This window comes from Topomyia yanbarensis, chromosome 1 (assembly GCF_030247195.1).
Source record: "Topomyia yanbarensis strain Yona2022 chromosome 1, ASM3024719v1, whole genome shotgun sequence".
NCBI lineage: Eukaryota > Metazoa > Arthropoda > Insecta > Diptera > Culicidae > Topomyia > Topomyia yanbarensis.
This window is the reverse complement of record NC_080670.1, coordinates 93454758-93476970: the sequence shown is the minus strand read 5'-3', so window position 1 is coordinate 93476970 and position 22213 is coordinate 93454758. Positions and strand designations below refer to the sequence as shown.

The 22213-nt window shown below is 38.9% G+C and overlaps 1 protein-coding gene across 1 annotated transcript in view; it reads right to left on the bottom strand.

Annotated features, from left to right (window-relative positions):
• The window catches only part of LOC131678058 (LSM12 homolog A), a 108661-nt gene extending 100650 nt beyond the window's left edge, over nt 1-8011 (bottom strand). Inside the window, exon 1 of the mRNA XM_058958194.1 lies at nt 7725-8011. Within this exon, the coding sequence (XP_058814177.1) occupies nt 7725-7848 (124 nt within the window). The 5' untranslated portion in view covers nt 7849-8011. The remainder of the gene's footprint in view (nt 1-7724) is intronic.
• Between the last annotated feature and the right edge of the window lie 14202 nt (nt 8012-22213).

The window sequence follows — 22213 nt, the reverse complement described above, 5'->3', positions numbered from 1 at the left end:
GGAAATGTTTTCAGCTTTTTAGTAATGAGTTTTATATTGAAGGGGAATTCGTTGGCCGTTGAAAATCAATAGTTTTGAACATTTACAATGCGCAGGGGGGTCCGCCGATGTGTCAAAATGTAAATGTTTTCAAGTTTTCAGTAATGAGTTTTACATTGAAGGGAAAATTGTTGACCGTTGAAAATCAATAGTTTTGACATTTAAAATGCGCAGGGGGGTCCGCCGATGCGTCAAAATGGAGAAGTTTTAAACTTTTTAGTAATGAGTTTTATATTGAAAGGGAAATTGTTGGCCATTCAAAATCAATAGTTAAGTAATAATAGTTATATTATGCGTAAATAACCACAAAACTGCTTTTTAGTTGAACAACAGTCTAACTAGTGGAGGTCTAACTAAAACACGGTCCAGTCAAAGAGTTACGAAGCAGAGAATAAACCCCAATAAAAAAAAAATTATACACAAACTTTAACCCAGTCCAACGATTCCACATATTGTTTGGATGATACCCTGAACAGGTCGTTAGGCTCTTGGATCATTAGATGTTTATTAGGGAAGACTGTACAGATTTTTTTTATTGGCGATTTGCGGCAAAGCCAAAATTAGTCATGCGACACCTATGATTCAGCTCATGAACTGGCAAAGTGATACAGTTTGCTTTTTTTCACCCGTAAGTGAGTCGTAGCTTACAACAAAATCTTCATTATCTTCTCGGAAAAAGCTTACCACTGCCAAAATATGAATGAAACGAGTAAGAAATTTAGTTTTATTTGCAATTATTCTGAAATTACAGCCATTTGCAACTATTTCACTCACATATTTCTTCGAAATGTAATCGAGGTATTATTGTGGTTATAAAAAATCGTTCCATAAATAAAGTTCCAACTCGAAACCGAGACCCAATCAATACCAATGTCATACTCCTTCATATTTTGAACTACGTAGGAGATTCAGTGAAGACTATCGGAGAGAAGGATCGGCTGTGCATGATACAAAGCTGACACTTTCCTATTAGCCGGATATATTCTTTCCTCGCCTGATCTGGAGAGTTTCATGAATTTACACCATCTCATGAAGGTTTAGCTTAACTTAGGACGAACAGGAAATGCTGTTGCGGCGGCTACGGTGCTCAACAAATTACATTTCAAAACAGCGCGCATATAGCTCTGCGAATAATGTTAGAAACCACTGTTTTACACTCTTTTCGCAAGATGTTTACTCATCATCTTATAAAATGATGGTTTTCCTTCATTTTCATAAACAATTATCAACAAATTGATCGGTAATTTGGTGTTTAAAAGTCATTTTTTACCAATGTTTACATACAATATATGCACTATGACAGAACAGAATAAAATCAGCAACACTTTCCTTCCAGCGCTATCTGCGAGCGGTTTCAACGTAGAATCGCCAATTAGGATGCACATTTCCAACAAAGCTATCTGACAGCTCTGGAAAATTTTAATATGGAATCAAGATGTAAATGTTAGAAAGGTGTAAACATTGTCGCGTCTGGGTCAGGGTTACCATATTCACAGATTTTTCTGTAATGTCACAGATTTTTTTCACAATTTTTGATCACAGATTCTTTTTCACAGATGACAGATTTTTTGCATTTTGTCATCACAGATGGCAAAAAGATTTTTTTCGCCGAAACACAGATGTCAATGTGGCATCCCTGGTCTGGGTGTGTTTCTTGATAGTCAAATTGTTCGATGTTAGGTCAACACTAAGACAAGACGTGACAATCGGCTTCTTATTTTTCCTTCGATATTCTTCTTTTCGCGCATTTTCTTCCTGCCATCTTCCGAACAGTGTTGCTATTTTTATTAATGAAAATGAAGGCTTGTTAATTTATTTTATGCCGGCAATATTTTGTATCTTGAATCCACTATATTGGTGAATGGCACCGTTTTTCTATATCATGGGTGTTTAGTAAGGTTTGATGAAGCCATTTTCTGAAAAATTTTAGATTATATTGTGGTTTCTGTCTTATTTTTGTTAAAGATAATCAACCACGTATACGGTAAATGCATGATAAATACTTGTTTCACTTTGCCGTACAATTTCTTTTCAATTTAGTCATTTTATTTGTCAAAAGTAATGACAATCTTTTCTATAAATATTGCAACACTGCCAAACATCATTTCGCTATCTCTGCAGTAACATTGCGTACGGTAAAAAAGTCAGAATCAACCAATCAGGAGCTGGACCATTCTGACGTAAAATTGGAACAAAACGCCCCCTATTGTCATGTCACGTGTTATTGAATCGTGTGAACACTGTGAGATCGAGATATTACAAATTTACATATATTCAGTTTTAAATTTAAATCTGTGTTCACGAAGGACTACCCTCCAATGATCATTCTCTTGCATAGACCGTTTACAATATTAAATTATAGTCTCGTCAAACAGCAAGTGGCATAAACCCCAATATGATAACGGATAAGATTTTTACATATGTGACGCCAGTGTTTTGATTTTACATCCGACAGGATTGGGATGGCGTAAATACTACATCATTCTAAAAAACAAATCATTAATTGGAACAAATTGATTTGAATATAACAATTTAGCATTTTCAAGTTTTCTGAGTTTTTCAGAGTTTGCCACCAATAATCTTATTATACACATGCCTACACCTTATGATGATTACCTTGAAACGACTTTGTGTTTGTCAAATTGGTCACTCTTCGCATTTTTCTTTTGATACGCAATTCTCACTTCGACATAGATCTTTCATGAGGGCCTAAATCAGTGATGCCGCAAGTCCAGATTTATGTAGAAAGGTACAGATTTCTGAAGTATTTTTGGCACAGATTCTGTACGGTACCCGAATAAACATCTAATGATCCAAGAGCCTAACGACCTGTTCAGGGTATCATTCATACATTATGTGGAATCGTTGGACTATGTGGGTTAAAGTTTGTGTATAATTTTTTATTAGGGTGCAGATTACAGATTTTTGTAAAAAAGTACAGATTGGTACAGATTTTTTACATTACAGCAAGGTAAAATAATTTAACCCTGCGATGCATCCCAGTAAACAGTTGAGTTAGGCAGCAGTGATGCCAAGAATCTGAAGTGGAGCTGGTACTGATTGAGCTTGAACTGAAGCTGACATTATAATGCAATATGCGAGAAACATGCTTCTAGCAAATCAAAGGGATGATGTCTAATAAAAGCTGAGCGAATCTTCTCGGAGTGCATACGTTTACTCTGATGTACTCCATTTGAATTCCTGCAAGCCGGTTTCTCGCATCTTATTTCCAACCCCATCTCAGCTTCTCGCCGCTACTCTGTTGCCCACCATTGGTTGGCAAACAAAGTGGCAGTGAAAATTTGAGCTGGAGCTGATATTGACATTACCCAGTCAAACTCATCCAGAATTCTAACTGGTTTCCCACACTACTTTTAAAGTGAACGGCAAGTTACGGCGCCGCCTTTTAGTTTACTGGGTTCTTGCGGAATTCCAGCTCAAATAAAACAACCGAGTCAGAATGTCTGGTTTGATTTCCCCGAATGGAAAATATGTAGAAGAAAAATGATTTTTTTTAACAACCTCGTTATTGTTTGGGAACATAATCCGATCCTTCTTTCGATAGAAGAGTGCAGATAGAAAGGATCCCGGTACAGATTTAATTGTGGCAATACTGGCCTAAATCGCTAATGTAAGAAAACCGAGTTTTCGCTACTATGATATTATGCGACTAAAATACTGCAAGGTAGCGGTAAAAATGATCGAAAACATTTCCTTTTGAGATTTTCACTATGGAAATATGCCAAAATGTAATGGTGGATTATGAAAAAAGAATATTTTTGTTCATTTAATTGTTTCTTATGTATTGGCACAAAAATTACTCATTACTGAAAACTTGAAAACATTTCCATTTTGACGCATCGGCGGACCCCCCTGTGCATTGGAAATGTACAAAACTATTGATTTTCAACGGCCAACAATTTCTACTTCAATATAAACTCATTGCCAAAAAGCTGAAAACATTTCCATTTTAACGCATCGGTGGACCCCCCTGCGCATTGTAAATATACAAAAGTATTGATTTTCAGCGGCCAACGAATTCCCCTTCAATATAAAACTCATTACTGAAAACTTGAAAACATTTCCATCTTGACGCATCGGCGGACCCCCTGCGCATATTAAATGTCCAAACTATTGATTTTCAACGGCCAACGAATTCCCCTTCAATATAAAACTCATTACCAAAAAGCTGAAAACATTTCCATTTTAACGCATCGGCGGACCCCCCCTGCGCATTGTAAATGTACAAAACTATTGATTTTCAACGGCCAACAATTTCTCCTTCAATATAAAACTCATTGCCAAAAAGCTGAAAACATTTCCATTTTAACGCATCGGTGGACCCCCCTGCGCATTGTAAATATAAAAAAGTATTGATTTTCAGCGGCCAACGAATTCCCCTTCAATATAAAACTCATTACTGAAAACTTGAAAACATTTCCATCTTGACGCATCGGCGGACCCCCTGCGCATATTAAATGTCCAAACTATTGATTTTCTACGGCCAACGAATTCCCCTTCAATATAAAACTCATTACCAAAAAGCTGAAAACATTTCCATTTTAACGCATCGGCGGACCCCCCTGCGCATTGTAAATGTACAAAACTATTGATTTTCAGCGGCCAACGAATTCCCCTTCAATATAAAACTCATTACTAAAAAGTTTAAAACATTTCCATTTTCACGCATCGGCGGACTCTCCTGCGCATTTTAAATGTCAAAATTATTGATTTTCAACGGTCAACAATTTTCCCTTCAATGTAAAACTCATTACTGAAAACTTGAAAACATTTCCATTTTGACGCATCGGCAGAGCCCCTGCGCATTGTAAATGTTCAAAACTATTGATTTTCAACGGTCAACAATTTTCCCTTCAATGTAAAGCTCATTACTGAAAAGTTGAAAACATTTCCATTTTGACGCATCGGCGAACCCCCCTGGGCATTGTAAATGTTCAAAACTATTGATTTTCAACGGCCAACGAATTTCCCTTCAATATAACTCATTACTAAAAAGTTTAAAACATTTCCATTTTCACGCATCGGCAGACCCCCTGCGCATTGTAAATGTACAAAACTACTGATTTTCAACGGCCAACAACTTCTCCTTCAATATAAAACTCATTACTAAAAAGTTGAAAACATTTTAATTTTGACGCATCAGCGAATTGTAAATATACAAAACTATAGATTTTCAATGGCCAACAACTTTCCTTTCAACTATACTATGTGACCGCTAACATTTTGCTTGCAGTCCTTTCCTATAGCACGCGAAAAACGAACTGCCGCACATTCCAATCTTGCAAATATGAGCCATGAATGTCGTTCACTACATTCATTTTGAGCCGCTGCTATGAAATTTATTTGCAACAGTTCCAACGCAACGGATGATGCAAGTAAAATACACGGGCCATTCACATACATTCGCAACAGCTAGCGAACGAAACCCAACTACGGCAGCAAGCCGAATAACCGAACTTTCACGAACATGTAACAGGCACGATCAGCAGCACGAACGTTTTTGCTTTGCTCTCGTCCGTTTACATGCACAGCAGCCGAAGTCAAACTAGCAGCGGTGCTGTCGTATTGGTTTTTTCCCGAACTTTCGCTTAAAAATGTCATTTGAAATGACTTCTTCCAGCCTTGGTAATGACATTACTAACGCCTCGTGTACGGGCCCCTTATGAGAATTCCGTCATTACTCCCCTTCACGATCATTAAAAGTGGCATTACTGTTCAGTAATGACATTACTAGCGCATCGTGTAAGGGGCCCTAAGGGATCACCCATAAATGACGTAGCATATGGGGAAGGGAGAGTTTTGTATTTTGTGATGATGTGTGACGACAGGGGGTAGGGGGTCATATCATGCTACGTAGCTTTTTTAAAGGGGAATAGGGACACTTACACGCGCAATAAAAGTGTCATTACTAAGTGGTGTCATTATTGGAATTGTATGGGAATTCCAACATTACTCGCCTTACACGTTCATTAAAAGTGACATTACTGCTCAGTAATGACATTACTAACGCCTCGGGCCCCTAATGATGTTTCATTTCAAACGAGTCAAATCCATATTGTGTTTTGAGAGGTTGTTAGGGCCCCTTAAGGGGCCCTTACACGCGCAATAAAAGTGTCATTACTACCCGCATAATTATGTACCATATGCCAACCATTGCATCAAACGTTTCAAAACCATTTTCAATATGGTTCGTTCAACAATAGATTAACCATTGCCTAGTATAATATCGAACATAACCAGTGTCGTTTTTCCATACTCGACCATACAGACAACGGGTCGTTAAGAACAGTCACCATACCAAAATATACTGTTTTTCATATACATTTTGACAACATACCATTCAAGAACCATACAGATTATGGTGGCATGCATATTTTAGGTCTAGCGATGGATAAAATCCCGTATAAATAAATACTATACCAGAAATCTTCGGAACCATTTCTAAACTATTCGTATAATGCTCACCATATTGGGAATACTACTGATATATTTCAACATTATAATTGAACTGTTATACTACCATACCCATTTTAGTTACCATTTCCAATATCTTCCGTGTATCCTATATTGGAGATTTGTATACTACATTGTCCTTTGGCGCCAGAGGTTAATATTGCTCTGGTGGGCTTTGTTATCCATATATCTGTTTACCCTGCTCCAAAAATCTGTAGTTTAAGATGGTCAAAAATCCTCGTCTAACAATATTACGGAGATAGCTCAATTGGATAAAGTGTCAGTCCACTTAGTGTCAACGAAGCATTCTTCAGAAGATGCCGAGAGCAAAATAATATTTCATTAATCGATAGAATTGAAATGTGAAGAGGAAGAGATTTTTTTCTCCAGCTAATATTTTATCCATCGCTAGACCTAAAATATGCATGCCACCATAATCTGTATGGTTCTTGAATGGTATGTTGTCAAAATGTATATGAAAAACAGTATATTTTGGTATGGTGACTGTTCTTAACGACCCGTTGTCTGTATGGTCGAGTATGGAAAAACGACACTGGTTATGTTCGATATTATACTAGGCAATGGTTAATCTATTGTTGAACGAACCATATTGAAAATGGTTTTGAAACGTTTGATGCAATGGTTGGCATATGGTACATAATTATGCGGGATATTAGCTCTTAAGGGTACCTTAAGAGTCCGTATTGAATTACTGTAACAATATCGTCAATACAGTGTATTGACTAAAATATTGAACGCGTAAGGGCCGCCGAAAGACAACGATACTAGGTGTAAACCAACAGAATACCGTATGCAATAAAATTACAATTACAATTACAATTACGTATTAACAATGTGCATTTCAAATGGATTGGCGTATTGAAGCAATATCGACAATACTGTATTGACGGAAATAATAAACGTGTAAGGGCAGCTAAATACGAAAACTAACCCATTTTTCAAAAAAGCCGTAAGTTGGAACAATTATCACGAATGGTCCCTTTACAAAAAAAAAATCCATTCGAAGATAATCCAACTGCTTATTTCCTTGACCTGAAATACAGTGTAAACTAACAGGCTTTCGTAAAAATGATAAAATAAAAATACAAACTGCTACGTACAGTCAATCTTCGTCCTGACAAAAGGTTTATCCACCAGACTCTCGTTCGATTAATAAATTACAAGAAAAATGTTAAGACTAAAAAGGATACTTAATATAAGCATTTTTGTTTGTTGGTCAAACGCCAGAACTTCGCCTTCAATGTTTTGATTGTAACATGTTGTACAAGCTACGGTACTTCCTATCGAAAAACAATCCTGAACTAACCCAGCCATATTTAAACAAATTACTTCACTCGCACTTCACTGCACCAGCTCACATGCCAAAAACCAATAAGAGAAGAGACGACAACAGGCTTCTTGCTCTTCTTATGGCGATTTCGCTTGAACCTGAAACTGAGTCAGGTTCTAACCCCAACCGCTGTCAGTTCATACATTTTGACAGCAGTTGGGGTTAGGAACTGACTCAGTTTCGCCTCAAACGAAAACCACATTAATTTTATTTATCAGGGCCTGTCGCAATTCCAAAGACAACAAGCATCCATCGTTGCCAGATTTCATTTGCCTGTTTTAGACAGTTGCTGAAAATAATTGTACCTCAAATATCGATCCTCTGTCAAGAATTCACAGTACTAGCTGCATTTGAAAATTAAATTTTATGTTTATTCGTGTCTCTCTTAACAATACACATAGTTATATCGTCATTCAGGGTATTTATTCAATTTGCATGAAATGTGCATGTGAATGAAAAGTAGCCAAAATAAATTCAGCAGCACTGTTTTTCATTCCGTTTGAAAATATTATGAACGCTCTTGACTGTCAAAACGACCAATCAGAAGCTGGTTCAATATTGAGGTTAGGACTGGATCAAATTGGCTACGCATTGCCCAGTTAAACTCAGCCGGAAATGAACCGGAATTCTGGCTGGTTCCAGTTCGTATTCCGGCTCTAGTGACACAACCGATTCTAGTTAGAATCGGTTGTGTCACTGGAGCCGGAATACGAACTGGAACCAATCAGAATTCCAGTTCATTTCCGGCTGAGCTTTACTGGGTGTCTTCTCTTATCTTCCCAGTCAAAAAAAATGCGGACGAACGTGGTTAGGCGATTTAAACAGTTTGACGTTTGACTCAACTCGCCTGTGCTAATTGCCCCTAGGAACAAATGCAATTAGCGAATGCGATTTAAAGGCAATTTCAATACTTAGTCAAATTTTCTGACCGCTGAAATGGACTTCGTTGTTTTTCGCGTTTTTCAAACATGGCGGTTCATGTTTGGTTTAAGCTTAAAATTGTTTTTTGGACAATTGGTGTGTTTTCACTTGTACTTTGTTTGTCGAGTGCACTTCATTTAGCCAACGAATGTGGGAAATTGTGGAATCGTGTGTAAGTATAGTAGAACAAGATCTCTGACCTAAAGTCTTAATGAACGTCAGATTGTGATAGGTTTTGAAGGGCAATACCAAATTCGCCATTGAGGGCAATACCAAATTCGCCATTGATTCTTCCTATATCCTTCCTATATTTTCATATTAGGCAATTAAGGGCGATTAAATGGCGCGTTCCTTGGGCGATTTAAGGGCGGGTTGGGCGGCAAAAAAATGACGGCGGCAAATCGCCCAAATGTTGCATTTGAAATAGCCCCCAAATTGCCAGTAATTTGCTGGCAAATTGAAGGGCAATTAGCGCATCCGTGTTGGCAAATAGCCCCCCGTTAGCCAGCAACTTGCCCTTTTTGACTGGGTTAGGGTTCAAGCGAAATCGCCATTAGTAAATTCAAATGGGCCCATTAGGGGCCCTTAGACGAGCAATAAAAGTGTCATTACTAAGTAGTGTCATTACTGGAATTGTATGGGAATTCTATCATTACTCGCCTTACACGTTCATTAAAAGTGACATTACTGCTCAGTAATGACATTACTAGCGCCTCGTGTAAGGGGCCCTATTGACAAGACAACGCGGTCAAAAAATGCGGACGAGCATTACCACCCTGTCAAAAAAATGCGGACGAACATGGTCAGGCGATTTAAACAGTTTGACGTTTGACTCAACTCGCCTGTGCTAATTGCCCTTAGGAACAAATGCAATTTGCAAATGCGATTTAAAGGCGATTTCAACAATTAGACAAATTTTCTGGCGGCTGAAAAGGACTTGGTTGTTTTTGCGTTTTTCAAATATGGCGGTTCATATTTGGCTTAAGCTTAATATAGTTTTTTTAAACGATTGGCGTGTTCTCGCTTGTATTTTGTTTGTCTAGTACACTTCATTTAGCCAACGAATGTGGTAAATTGTGAAATCGTGTGTAAATATAGTGGAACAAGATATCTGACCTAAACTCTTAATAAAAGTCAGATTGTGGTAAGTTTTGGTGTGCAATGCCAATTTCACCATTGATTCTTCCTATAGTTTGGTGGTGATTACCTAGTGTAGTGATAAGTTTATGTGAGTAGATAATGAATCCGAAAATAAGTAATATTTGTAATTTTCGGTTGTACGTCATTTCCCGGTATACCATTCCCCGGAATACCCCGGAAAACTATTTCCCGGAATGTACCATATTGGTACATTCCGGAAAATAGTATTCCGGGAAATGGCACATTCCGGGAAACGATATTCCGGGAAATGGGACATTCCGGTAAATGATATTCCGCGAAATAGTACATTCCGGGAAATGGTTTTCCGGGAAACGACATTCAATCGTAATTTTCATATTAGGCAATTAAGGGCGATTAAATGGCGCGTTCCCTGGGCGATTTATGGGCGATTTATGGGCGATTTAAGGGCGGGTAGAGCGGCTAAAAATGACGCCGGTAAATCGCCCAAATGTTGCATTTGAAATAGCCCCCTAATTGCCCATCAATTTGCTGGCAATAAACCTTTCTCGTCAAAAATTTTTATATGATAGGATGCTTCCTTTTTTATCCCCAATTCGTTACTGCTGATTGCCGCGATGATTTGGTACCTCTAACTATTGAAAAAATCAAAAATAGTGCAAGCTGCTCATTTAACCCCATATTCTGAATACCTATCTTGCCTTGTTTCCCCGTATTTTTACACCATTTGGATGAATTTCCTGTGGGGAATACTAAAAGGATGCCAGATCTGCATATATATTAGTAAATCTGCAGATTTTGCATTTTCACTGCAGATGTTTTGCAGATTACAAATATTTAGCAGAACAAAGCCTATGCCAGCCAATTTATACACAAGCCTTTAACATTTTTGATCATTTAAAATATATACATACTACATTTCTATGTCAAATTTATTGAAGATTTTTGTAGCAATCTGCAGACTTTTATATTTTCACTGCAGGCTATTGTTTAAATAGACCTGGCATCACTGATGCTGAAATGATTCATTCATATACCTGTCAAAAACATAGAGCATTGCATGAAAATGTATAACCTCACTTTTCTGATAGTTCAGTGTGCTTGTTTACCTAAAACTTGTTTACATGGACTTTTAAAATTTACGGCTGGATGTTGTTGGCTCGAATCAAAACTTGTCGAAAGTAAACAAAGTTCATTTCATATCGTCAACCTGGCGCCCAGGTGGTGAAATCTACGGAGTGCTGGAGCGTTGCCAAAAAGAATTATTTTCAGTTTAAATTTTACTAAACATCCCAGTTTAACTCAGCCGGAATGCTGGCTGGTTCTAAATCGTATTCCGGCTGTTGTGACACAACCGATTCAAGTTAGAATGTTCAAGGGGTACCATTTCGATGCGGCTTAGCCGCATAACCGAGGCCTAGGAACCGAAGCGGCGCAAAGCCGCTGAGGATCCGCCGGGAGAGGTGGCCACCGACATGCAGTCAGAAGCAAGCGAACCTGTGACCCACTCGTTTGCCCGGCTTACTCAAACATAGGGGCTATCCCTAGTTTAAGTCCGACTGAGCGGTAGCGAAGTCGGATAGCACGCGCAAAAGCGATGTGGCGTAGCCACATTGGGTGCTGGACACAAAATAAAATTGGCAACGCTAGTAAAATGTAAACACAAATGAACACTCCGGATGAACCTATCGTCAATTGACATTTCGACGAGTTTTGATTCGAGCCAATAATATGGGCCCAAATTTACATTACTTGAATACTTTCGATGCTCTTTGAAAGACTATCAACTCAAGAGGGATGAGAATTGGAACAATGGGAACCTGGTGCCACATTATGCAACCAATTCGGATCGACCTTTTCACACAAGCTTGAATACAATAAACCTTTCGTTTCGAGATGCGTAATGTCACCCCATATATACATTGACCAATCGGCGCTGAATGCAAAACCCGGTGGCATATGCTGAATCGTTAGATCAAGCATTGGGCTATAAAACGATTGCTTTCTGGATGATGGATAAGGATTTGTACACATTTGTTTGTTTGCTCGTGGGTTAAGTCCTAACAAGATGATCCGATTTATTACTCATTTTTAGGTGGTGAAGTTTACCTGAACTTTATAGGTAACGAATTCGGTCGATGATAAGTTGTTGAAATGATCGTTCAATGTCCATACCGAAAAACGTTTCCATTGGTCAGAATGCCTACCAGCGTATGATAGCTGCAAACATGAGGACAACAAGGTTATCGCTTTCGAATGGAACAATTATTTATTATTCGTGTTCAAGTTCCATTACAGCAAAAGTTTCGTCGATTGACGATTATCGCATTGTCGTTGATTTAGCCGGCAAATGCAAAACAGTGGTCGGCACTGACGATAAGGAGTAAGAAGGATTGGATAGGAGTGATAAGAATGCAGAGCATTATACATTCTGGAAGAATATCAGCACAGAGAAAAGACGTCCATCTTCAGCATTCAACTTGTGTAAAATCTCTAACGGTTTCGAAGGTAGTTGGGATATCCAAACCAGGTGCGCTACTGTCGTCATGTTTTTTGTGGCTGAGTTCGACAGAATTGACAGCGGTTATTTCTCTACCCAGTCAAACTAGTCCGGAACCGGTTCGGACTTCCAGCATGAATTCCAGTTAAAATGCATCAACCGATAGAGTCGGAGTCGGTTGTTTTCTTTGAGCAAGAATCCATACTGAATCCATTTAGGATTTCGAACCGGTTCCGGAATGGATTTGACGGATAGTTGGGATAAGTTGGTTTGGCGGCGCTAGTGTTTATCGTATATTAATTCAAATGTTTACACACGTTTTTTAAATATTTTTATTCGATCATGGATGTCTGTTCTCTGTGATATCAGGGAGGAGAAATTATATGTAAATTTATATTATATCCCGAGTTGCCATCATTTTTGCACCGCAATAAAGCTTTCTGCAACTGCTGTCTTGCTCAAATTGGCAGGAAATAACTAGGCAGCGAATGATAAATTGCATAGTCAATTTATTTACTTTTTCGGAAGGATAAGTAATTAGTATGTTGTGAATATATATGTGTCACCGGTGCCGTGTGTTATGGTGGTACCGGACGGAACCGTTGGTCAGCAAACCGTCCTTGTCGTACTGGTCATAGATGCGACGTTTTTTCTCATCTGATAGCACTTGACATGTTTCGGAAATCTGTCTTAACGCTCTCTACTTAGCGCAGGATACGCGAAACCGCTGCTAGCTTTCGAAAGAAAATTCCTAGCTGCTGCTACTCTATCAGTCTTTCTCTCGACTGAAGACTACAATTTCGGTCGACTAAATTGTGCTATGAAAATTGTACTTCCTGGAATTTCACCTAACGAGATCAATTTCGCTGCGTTCCAATATTGATTGCCTCTGTAGGTGATGATGTGTGTGTATTCACTTCGGCAGCCAGGTCTTATGTTTTGGGTAATTTTGCTATCTTATTCTGCTGAATAAATCATCTGGCTAAAGCCTCTACGTTATACTATGGTCACTTTAAAATCGCATTGCTATTTAATCTTGTAGCTGTTGGCAAGTCAGTCCTGGCACTGTTCTCGACTAATCCTGGCACTATACCGCTGACGTCGCACTTATTACGGTGATCAAACTTGGCGAGAGCGGCAGTGGTTTCGTCGGAATTGTTCACTCGACAAGCAGGAAGTGCAAGGACTCTGCTACTTATGCCTGAGCCCCTCGTTGAAATCTTCGTCCTGTCGGAGTGTTAGCTTCGTCCGATACCGGAGCGTATTGCTGAACCGAAGCAGTCTGCTACTGGCGCTGCTTCCTTCGAATCGGAATCGCTGAATATTCCCGTTAGCCGAATGTCCAACGTGGCCGAAGGCAACCGGTTGCAGCAACACCACCAACCGTAGCTGAAATTTTGGCCTGCCAAGTCCCTGCCATTGACATAGCGACAGACGCAGGTTGGACCATCGGTTGACTCGGTGCCGGACAGGGCGAAACAGCTGCAATAGGAGCGGACCTAGTATGGGGTGTTAAGGTCATCAATTGCCATAGATCACCAAAATGCTCTGCGACTAACATTGTGAACAAAACAAACCAAACGAAATTGATCGCAACAACGATAAAATAATCCAAATTCTACCCAAACATTTGAAAATGAGAAAAAGGCAAAAGAAGTTTTGGTCGAATTCATTATAATTCTATTTAAAAATTGAATACTGTTTTATTTAGTTTGATTGCGCATATTGTTTACATCAGTCACACCCCTTAATTCATTGAGTACGTATTTCACTGCCTTTATAATCCTTTTGGAATCAGTTACAATAATCCTTTATAATCATTTTATAATAAGTGTATTGCTAGTTAGGACTTTTATATCAGCCGGGCTCTTTTATAATTTGTTATAAAATCATTATCAAAATTCTTCATAATCCATTGTTGCGTTACGTTTATGTACGTGGCCAGATAGATAGTTTTTAACTGGGACGGAACGTGTGGATACGAAAAAACCTAATGTCAATTGTAGCCAGGGGGAGCTGTCAAATGCAGCCAAAGGGAACCGTCAAATGCAGTCAGGGGGGACTGTCAAATGTACCCGAATAGAAATGTACAGTAACAAAACCATGATTTTCACTGTGACAGTACAGTAATTTTACAATAATTTAAAGTAAGTTTTACTGTTTTGCTACAATACAAATACAATAAACTTTAACGTTTTTACAGTAAATTTCAATGTAAAATAGACTTTTACAGTGAAAAAGGGGGGGGGGGGGGGTGGTTATGTATCTTAAAATTAAAAAAATCAATTTTTCTCCATACATTTTTTTCTCCAAAACAGTAAAATTTACTGTGAATTCACTGTATCAGTTTTTTGCTGAACAGTGAAATTTATTGTAACATGAAATTTTATTGTAAATATACTGTGAGAACTTGGCATCGAACAGTGTTGAAACAGTAATAACTATAATATTTATTGTTTTATGATTGTTTGTAGGGTAAATGCTATTGTAAAATTCTATCCGGGTAGCCAGTCCATTTAAAATATGTGAGGAAGAAAGAGTGGCTATGCAAGACAAGAGATAAAATGAACAGAAAAACCTGTTTTAATCCACCTAGCGGTGCAATTGTGCCTTTCTCATCTCTCTAAACTATGGCACGGAGGCTTTTTATGTTCAACATAATTGTGGAAATGTCCATTACATTCTTAGTACACTTTGCACTTATACACAATGGCATGCCAGCCACGAACTTGATGAGCTACGTGTCGACGGTGAAACACTTGAAACAAAAAAAATATCATACTCCATTAGCCTAATCAGCATTAGATCAATGTTATCTGCTTGCTAACTCATTTTGTCATGCGGGGATGGGTATGTGAGGAGGGCGAAAGTCCCATGAACGAACGACTCCCCAGCTTAAATTGGTATGATTTGTAATATAGTGGCGGTTTAAAGATGATGGGGTTGAAAGGGAGGGGTATGAGGTGGTGGTCTGAGGGGTGATTTAAGGAGATTTTTAAAGGAGGGGAGTGAACAGTAGAGGGGGGGGGGGGGTGTAACCCCTCTCCGTAAACCATCAACTACGCCCCTGTTAAAATCCAGAAACCTTATGCGAGTCGAAAAAAAATTTGGCCGGGATTAGGTTGACGTTTTTCAGAGTGATTGCATAACCTTTCTATATGAGAAAGGCAAAAATGTGCAAAATCCAAAAAAGTGAATCTTCGTCAAATTTTTTTCGTGTTTGCATCAAATCTCGACGTTTTATGCACCTTGAATACATTTAGCATCAAAAATAAAAATTCTATTTTTATTTTTTCCTATAGTTTTTATGAGAAATTTCTGTGTGGCCGCACTCTGAAACCCGTAATTCCGGAAGCAGAATTCCGATCGATCCAAAATTCAATAGCAGCCGATGGGAAAGTTGCACCTTTCATTTGAGACTAAGTTTGGGCAAATCGGTCCAGCCATCTCTGAGAAAAATGAGTGACATTATTTGACACATACGCACATGCATACACACACATACACACACATACACACACACATACACACACATACAGACTTTTTCCGATCTCGACGAACTGAGTCGAATGGGATATGACACTCGGCCCTCCGGGCCGGGATTAGGTTGACGTTTTTCAGAGTGATTGCATAACCTTTCTATATGAGAAAGGCAAAAATGTGCAAAATCCAAAAAAGTGAATCTTCGTCAAATTTTTTTCGTGTTTGCATCAAATCTCGACGTTTTATGCACCTTGAATACATTTAGCATCAAAAATAAAAATTCTATTTTTAATTTTTCCTATCGTTTTTATGAGAAATTTCTGTGTGGCCGCACTCTGAAACCCGTAATTCCGGAACCAGAATTCCGATCGATCCAAAATTCAATAGCAGCCGATGGGAAGGTTGCACCTTTCATTTGAGACTAAGTATGGGCAAATCGGTCCAGCCATCTCTGAGAAAAATGAGTGACATTATTTGACACATACGCACATACACACACATACACACACACATACACACACATACAGACTTTTTCCGATCTCGACGAACTGAGTCGAATGGGATATGACACTCGGCCCTCCGGGCCGGGATTAGGTTGACGTTTTTCAGAGTGATTGCATAACCTTTCTATATGAGAAAGGCAAAAATGTGCAAAATCCAAAAAAGTGAACCTTCGGCAATTTTTTTTCGTGTTTGCATCAAATCTCGACGTTTTATGCACCATGAATACGTTTAGCATCAAAAATAAAAATTCTATTTTTAATTTTTCCTATAGTTTTTATGAGAAATTTCTGTGTGGCCGCACTCTGAAACCCGTAATTCCGGAACCAGAATTCCGATCGATCCAAAATTCAATAGCAGCCGATGGGAAGGTTGCACCTTTCATTTGAGACTAAGTATGGGCAAATCGGTCCAGCCATCTCTGAGAAAAATGAGTGACATTATTTGACACATACGCACATACACACACATACACACACATACATACACACATACACACACACATACAGACTTTTTCCGATCTCGACGAACTGAGTCGAATGGGATATGACACTCGGCCCTTCGGGCCGGGATTAGGTTGACGTTTTTCAGAGTGATTGCATAACCTTTCTATATGAGAAAGGCAAAAAGAAAAAGAAAACATCTATCCACAGGTTCTGTCCCAGGATTTTAATAGAGAACATCAAAATTCGATTTGTTTGCATTTGGCAGTAGGCTTTTTTCAAATGTTTGGCTAGAAATTCCTTGCTTCTTCAATGAATCATGTACAAGAAAAGTAAAAATGTTAAATTTAACGGGACAATGTATGATGCCGACATCAATTAAAAAATACAGCTGAGCGACCTTGTTGGGAAAGTGTTAACATTTGGCAGCGAACGAAACCAAGTTTCTCATACTATGATCGAATCAACAAAAATTCCAAGATCATGTAAACAATCTCTTTGAACTGTCAAAAAAGTGAGGTTAAACATTACCGTGCAACGTTCTCCACCGAGAGGTTCACTTTAGTTTGTTTACATAACCAATGAACTTTGTACCGCGACTCACCACTTCATTTGCCGCGTTGCCAGGAAGCCAAGCAAAAATATACAAAACAGTGCTGCCCAAACACATATTTTGAGTCCCACCATTCTTGCAATGGTGAAAAAAATACTCAACATTCTTGCATTTTTCAAAATTAAAAAAATCATTAAAAAATCACGATAGCTCTTAAAAGTCCCATTTCAGCGGAAATATTCTTAAAAATGTGTAGTATTTTGAATAAAAATAAGAAAAAAAGGGGGTTAGGTCTATTAGGGTCTATTGCTGAACTGAAAATTATAGAATAGAAATTAATTTTTAGTATTCTTTACAGATTTAACTCGCCGCGCAGATAGCTCTGAATTAGACCCGCTGGTGCCCTAAGACGATTTCGCTAGATTTTCAGAGCACTGTGCACCCAGTGCATTAACGCAAGTGACGGAAGGTTATCGAAAAGTTTAGTGAAAATGAAAATTCCAGTAATGATGATGATTTTCCCAAACGGTTCGTTTTCGAGAGGTTTTTATTTGTTCTTTGGCATTAGGATTAGCGATAATAATTTAAATCAAGGATACTACTGGGAAGTCACCTTTAGAAAGAGTCGATGTCGAAGTAAAATTTGGAACTATGCACGCATGCACTTCAGAGATAGCGTGATATCAGGAGCTGCGATTCCATTTCAACGTTTTTTGTGAAAAGGGCGATACTTGCAAATGTAAACATAAGGCTTTTTTCATACATGCGAATGAGGGCTTTGAAACGCAACAAATTAAACTAAAAATTTGGATTCTGCGATATTGCTTTGTTAAACTACAGCAAAAAATACAACGGGTGAAACTGTATTTTTGTTTGTTTATTTAAAGTTTCGCCCTCCACGCCCCATGCAAACAAACAGAGCGATACTTTTTTTGCTAACAGTTTAGAGGCGAAACTGTTTTTTCGTATTTTTTAGGATTATCAGCTGTAAATAGTAACAATGATCGCTATTGAAAAAACCCGAACGAAATCGGTGGTGTAAAACGGTAGTTAAAAAAAACTTCAATGCTGATAGGTGGGACCGAAAAAGTAAACAATAGCCAAAGGGGCGATACTATCATTTTGTCAATTTCAATAGCAAAAACAAATTTTAATTTAATAATTTCAAATACTTTATGAAGTTTTGGGTTTCGATCACTGAATCATGCGATCTAGGATGTAAAAAACACAATAGTTCTTAAATAGGAAATAAAACCAAGTCTGGAAATATTCACTGTTAATTTTCTTTGAATGGTGTCAATGCTAGTATCGCTTTACTCAAGAAAAAGTGTTGATTTCTTAGTTCTCAGTCGCGTTGAAAATTTGAGTAAAGTATAAACTTCAAATCGATTAAAAAAAATCGATTTTTTGGCTCAGTACAATATATAACCCCTTTAGGAAAATTCAGTTTTCCCACCACAATGCATTGATTGAGGAATTTAAATATTTTATTAACAGAGCATTAGCAATAATTCGTTTGTATGTCTATTTTATGGGCCATTTTTTCGCTTTCCCATTGATTTGGTTTGAGATTTCTAGCACTGATGTTGTCCTATGCTGATTTGAGCGATTCTCTGAGTCCTGCCACTATCCCATGTAGTATGTGTTATCAAAAACATTGCGAAGCATCAAGTTCTAAATGTTCTCAAACGATATAATATCCGAAGAGAGTGATAAGAGTTATAAGAAAAAACTCGAACTCGAAATCAAAACTTCTCACAATTCTTTTTAAAATCACTAGCGGCACGTGGTGTCGAAGCCCTGCAAAATACACTGTTAATCAATACATTAGTTCAAAATTATACGACGTTACTGGTATAAAATACCTAGCAAATTCATCCCCGATAATCCGACAAGTGGTTAGAATATGCTCCTCAAAATAAAAATTGTCATGCAATAATTAACCCATCTTTCAAACATTCAATGCGTTTTTGGGTTGCAAACGGATATTTTACTTTAAATATTAACCTAACCTTTTCCATCGAAAAACGAAAGTTTGAATGTTGAAGTATGTAAGCATACATTTACGTTTAAATATCGAAACTTTTGACTGCACAGTTGATTCTTAGCGCACTGACCAAGAAAGATTTTCAATGGATATCTTCCCGGGCCCCGTGGTGGTGGAGGAACGCTACGTGGGAAGCTGAGCTGCAAGCAACCGGGCGGGTCATAGGTGGTGGATAATGCTTAATCGCGATAGCAACTAGTTGTGATTCGCGACCCGAACCAGCAGCGGGGGCTGACTGCGGGTGTGGTAGGACGAGGTAGTGGGCCCTATACGTTCTAGGCCTAAATACCACATGCCCTAAAGCAGTCCTGACAAGGCGAGCCTGCGCCGCCTTTAAATAAGCGCTTAGCCCAAATCCCTCTCCCGTTATCCTTCCTTCCTTCCTTCCTTCTGCGGCTGTTCGCCCATCTAAATATGGAAGCTGTTCTTCAATGTCAGCTTCTTTCACCGAACAGCCTAGATAAGCCGTGTAGTGTCGGTAGTGGTTGTTTCAACCGGCTAAGAATTACACTACGGACTACCTGTTTCAGTGGTAAAAATCTACCAAACAGGGAACCCCAATTCCATAGTGTCATGCGACCCGTGCTATGGGTAAAATTGTTGAGGGGGTTTAAAACATTCTCAATGGCGAACGGAGCCTGGGAAGAGTCGGGCGAACTCCCCAGTATACTGCATTACGCAGCGGAACGTTCACTCTACACACCGATTTTTTCACCGATGATCCATTTAATTTTGCCGAATTTTTGTTGGCTGGGGGTTTGCTGAGACTCTCGGCTGATGGTAGTTCGGTGAAGTTTTGTTGAGTTTCGATTATCAAATTTCGATGTGTACAGATGAACCTGCCCAGAGGCCGTGTGGTATCCGGCCTAGAATTGAGCCACTGGAGTCCTGCTGCCATGTCGTAGGAGGCGACTGAAAGTAGGAGACCCTAAGTCAAGGTGTAGTTCCGTGCCGAGGACTTAATGACTGGAGGGTCTAAAATATGCCAGTCGCGCACGGAGCATTTTGGGTTTTGCCCTTACTGTGTTATGCGAATCTCTGACACAGTGGACCATTATTTTCTTCGCAAATCGTGGGAATCAAATGATCATGTCCCATTTAAACCTGATATGGCTCGCTAAATGCGTTAACATCCCAACTCGCTTGGTGTCCTCTAGTTGTTGTGCAATTTGTGTTGGAGATGAAATGTACAGTTCTCTAATCAACAATGGTTAGAATAGCACAAGTCAATCTCCAACATAAACGTACAGCAACTATGAATTTATCTCGACTCATGCAGGAAGGTAAAGCTTCCATAGCATTGGTTCAAGAACCGTATTTCCATAAAGGAAACTTCTATTTTGGAAAGTTACTTAACACTGCCTTCATTGCTTACAACAAGACAGGCATGACTAACCCACGTGAAATGCCTCGTGCTTGCATTCTTGCAAATAAGGCTATTGACGCGTGTCTCATATCGGAGCTCACAACTCGCGATATCTGTGTTGTCACAGTTACATTGACTGTCGGAAACGTAGACAAAAAATATATATATTGTTCAGCATACCTACCGCATAACGAATCATCTCCTTCTGATGATTTCAAAAGCGTTGTAGCATATTGTAGCAGAAATGGGCTTCCGCTCATTATCGGCAGTGATGCGAATGCTCATCACATCATTTGGGGCAGCTCAGACATCAATCTGAGAGGCTCTGAACTGATGGAGTACATAAGTAGTACAAATCTCCATATTCTGAATATGGGAAACCGACCAACTTTTGCGAGGTCTGGGAGGGAGGAGGTGTTAGACATAACACTTTGCTCTGATAGAATTTTGCATGAACTGGGAAATTGGCAGGTTCCAAATGAAACTGAACCGTCTCTATCCGATCATAAATATATATTTTTCGATCATTTTGATGTCACCTTCAATGTGGTGACATATCGTAATCCTAAATCTACAAACTGGGACCTCTTTTTGGAAAACTTGGCGACTAAATTTCATGGATATTTTCCAACAATTAGTCAATTAGACGACTTAGATGACGTCGTGGATACGACAAACTCATTCATATTAGCATCCTACGAAGAAGCTTGTCCACTTCGTACTGTTAAATCGACTAGGGGAACCCCTTGGTGGAGGGCTGAGCTTGAAAGAATGAAGAAAGTTATGAGAAGAGCTTGGAACCGGCGTCAGCGTGATGACTCCAGGGCTTTTAGGTCAGCTCGTAGTGCATATAAGAAATGTCTTAGATCTGCAGAACGGGCTGGCTGGCAAAGCCTATGCACTAATGTCTCTAGTCTGAACGAGGCTAGCAGATTAAATAAAATTCTCTCCAAATCGAATGATTTTCAGATGAACTCCTTGAAAACCAGAGATGGTGTTTATGTGACGGACGAAAAAGATGTTCTTAATTGTCTCTTCGACACACACTTTCCAGGTTGTATCGATCCGGAGTTGAACAATGTTCACAGATCTCATTCTGGTGATTCGGACTCGTGGGCGTTAGCACGCACATTGGTTTCCACTGAATCGATCAAGTGGGCAGTTGACAGCTTTGCTCCATACAAATCACCCGGAAAAGATGGAATACTTCCTGTGCTACTGCAAAAGGGATTTGATATTCTTAAACATGTCTTGAAAAAGATTTTGCTTTTTAGTCTTGCTACCGGGTATATCCCGAAAGCATGGCGAGAAATAACTGTTAGATTTATTCCCAAAGGGGGGCGCTCAAGCTATGAAGAAGCCAAGAGTTTTAGGCCTATCAGCTTAAGTTCTTTTCTTCTGAAAGCTTTGGAACGG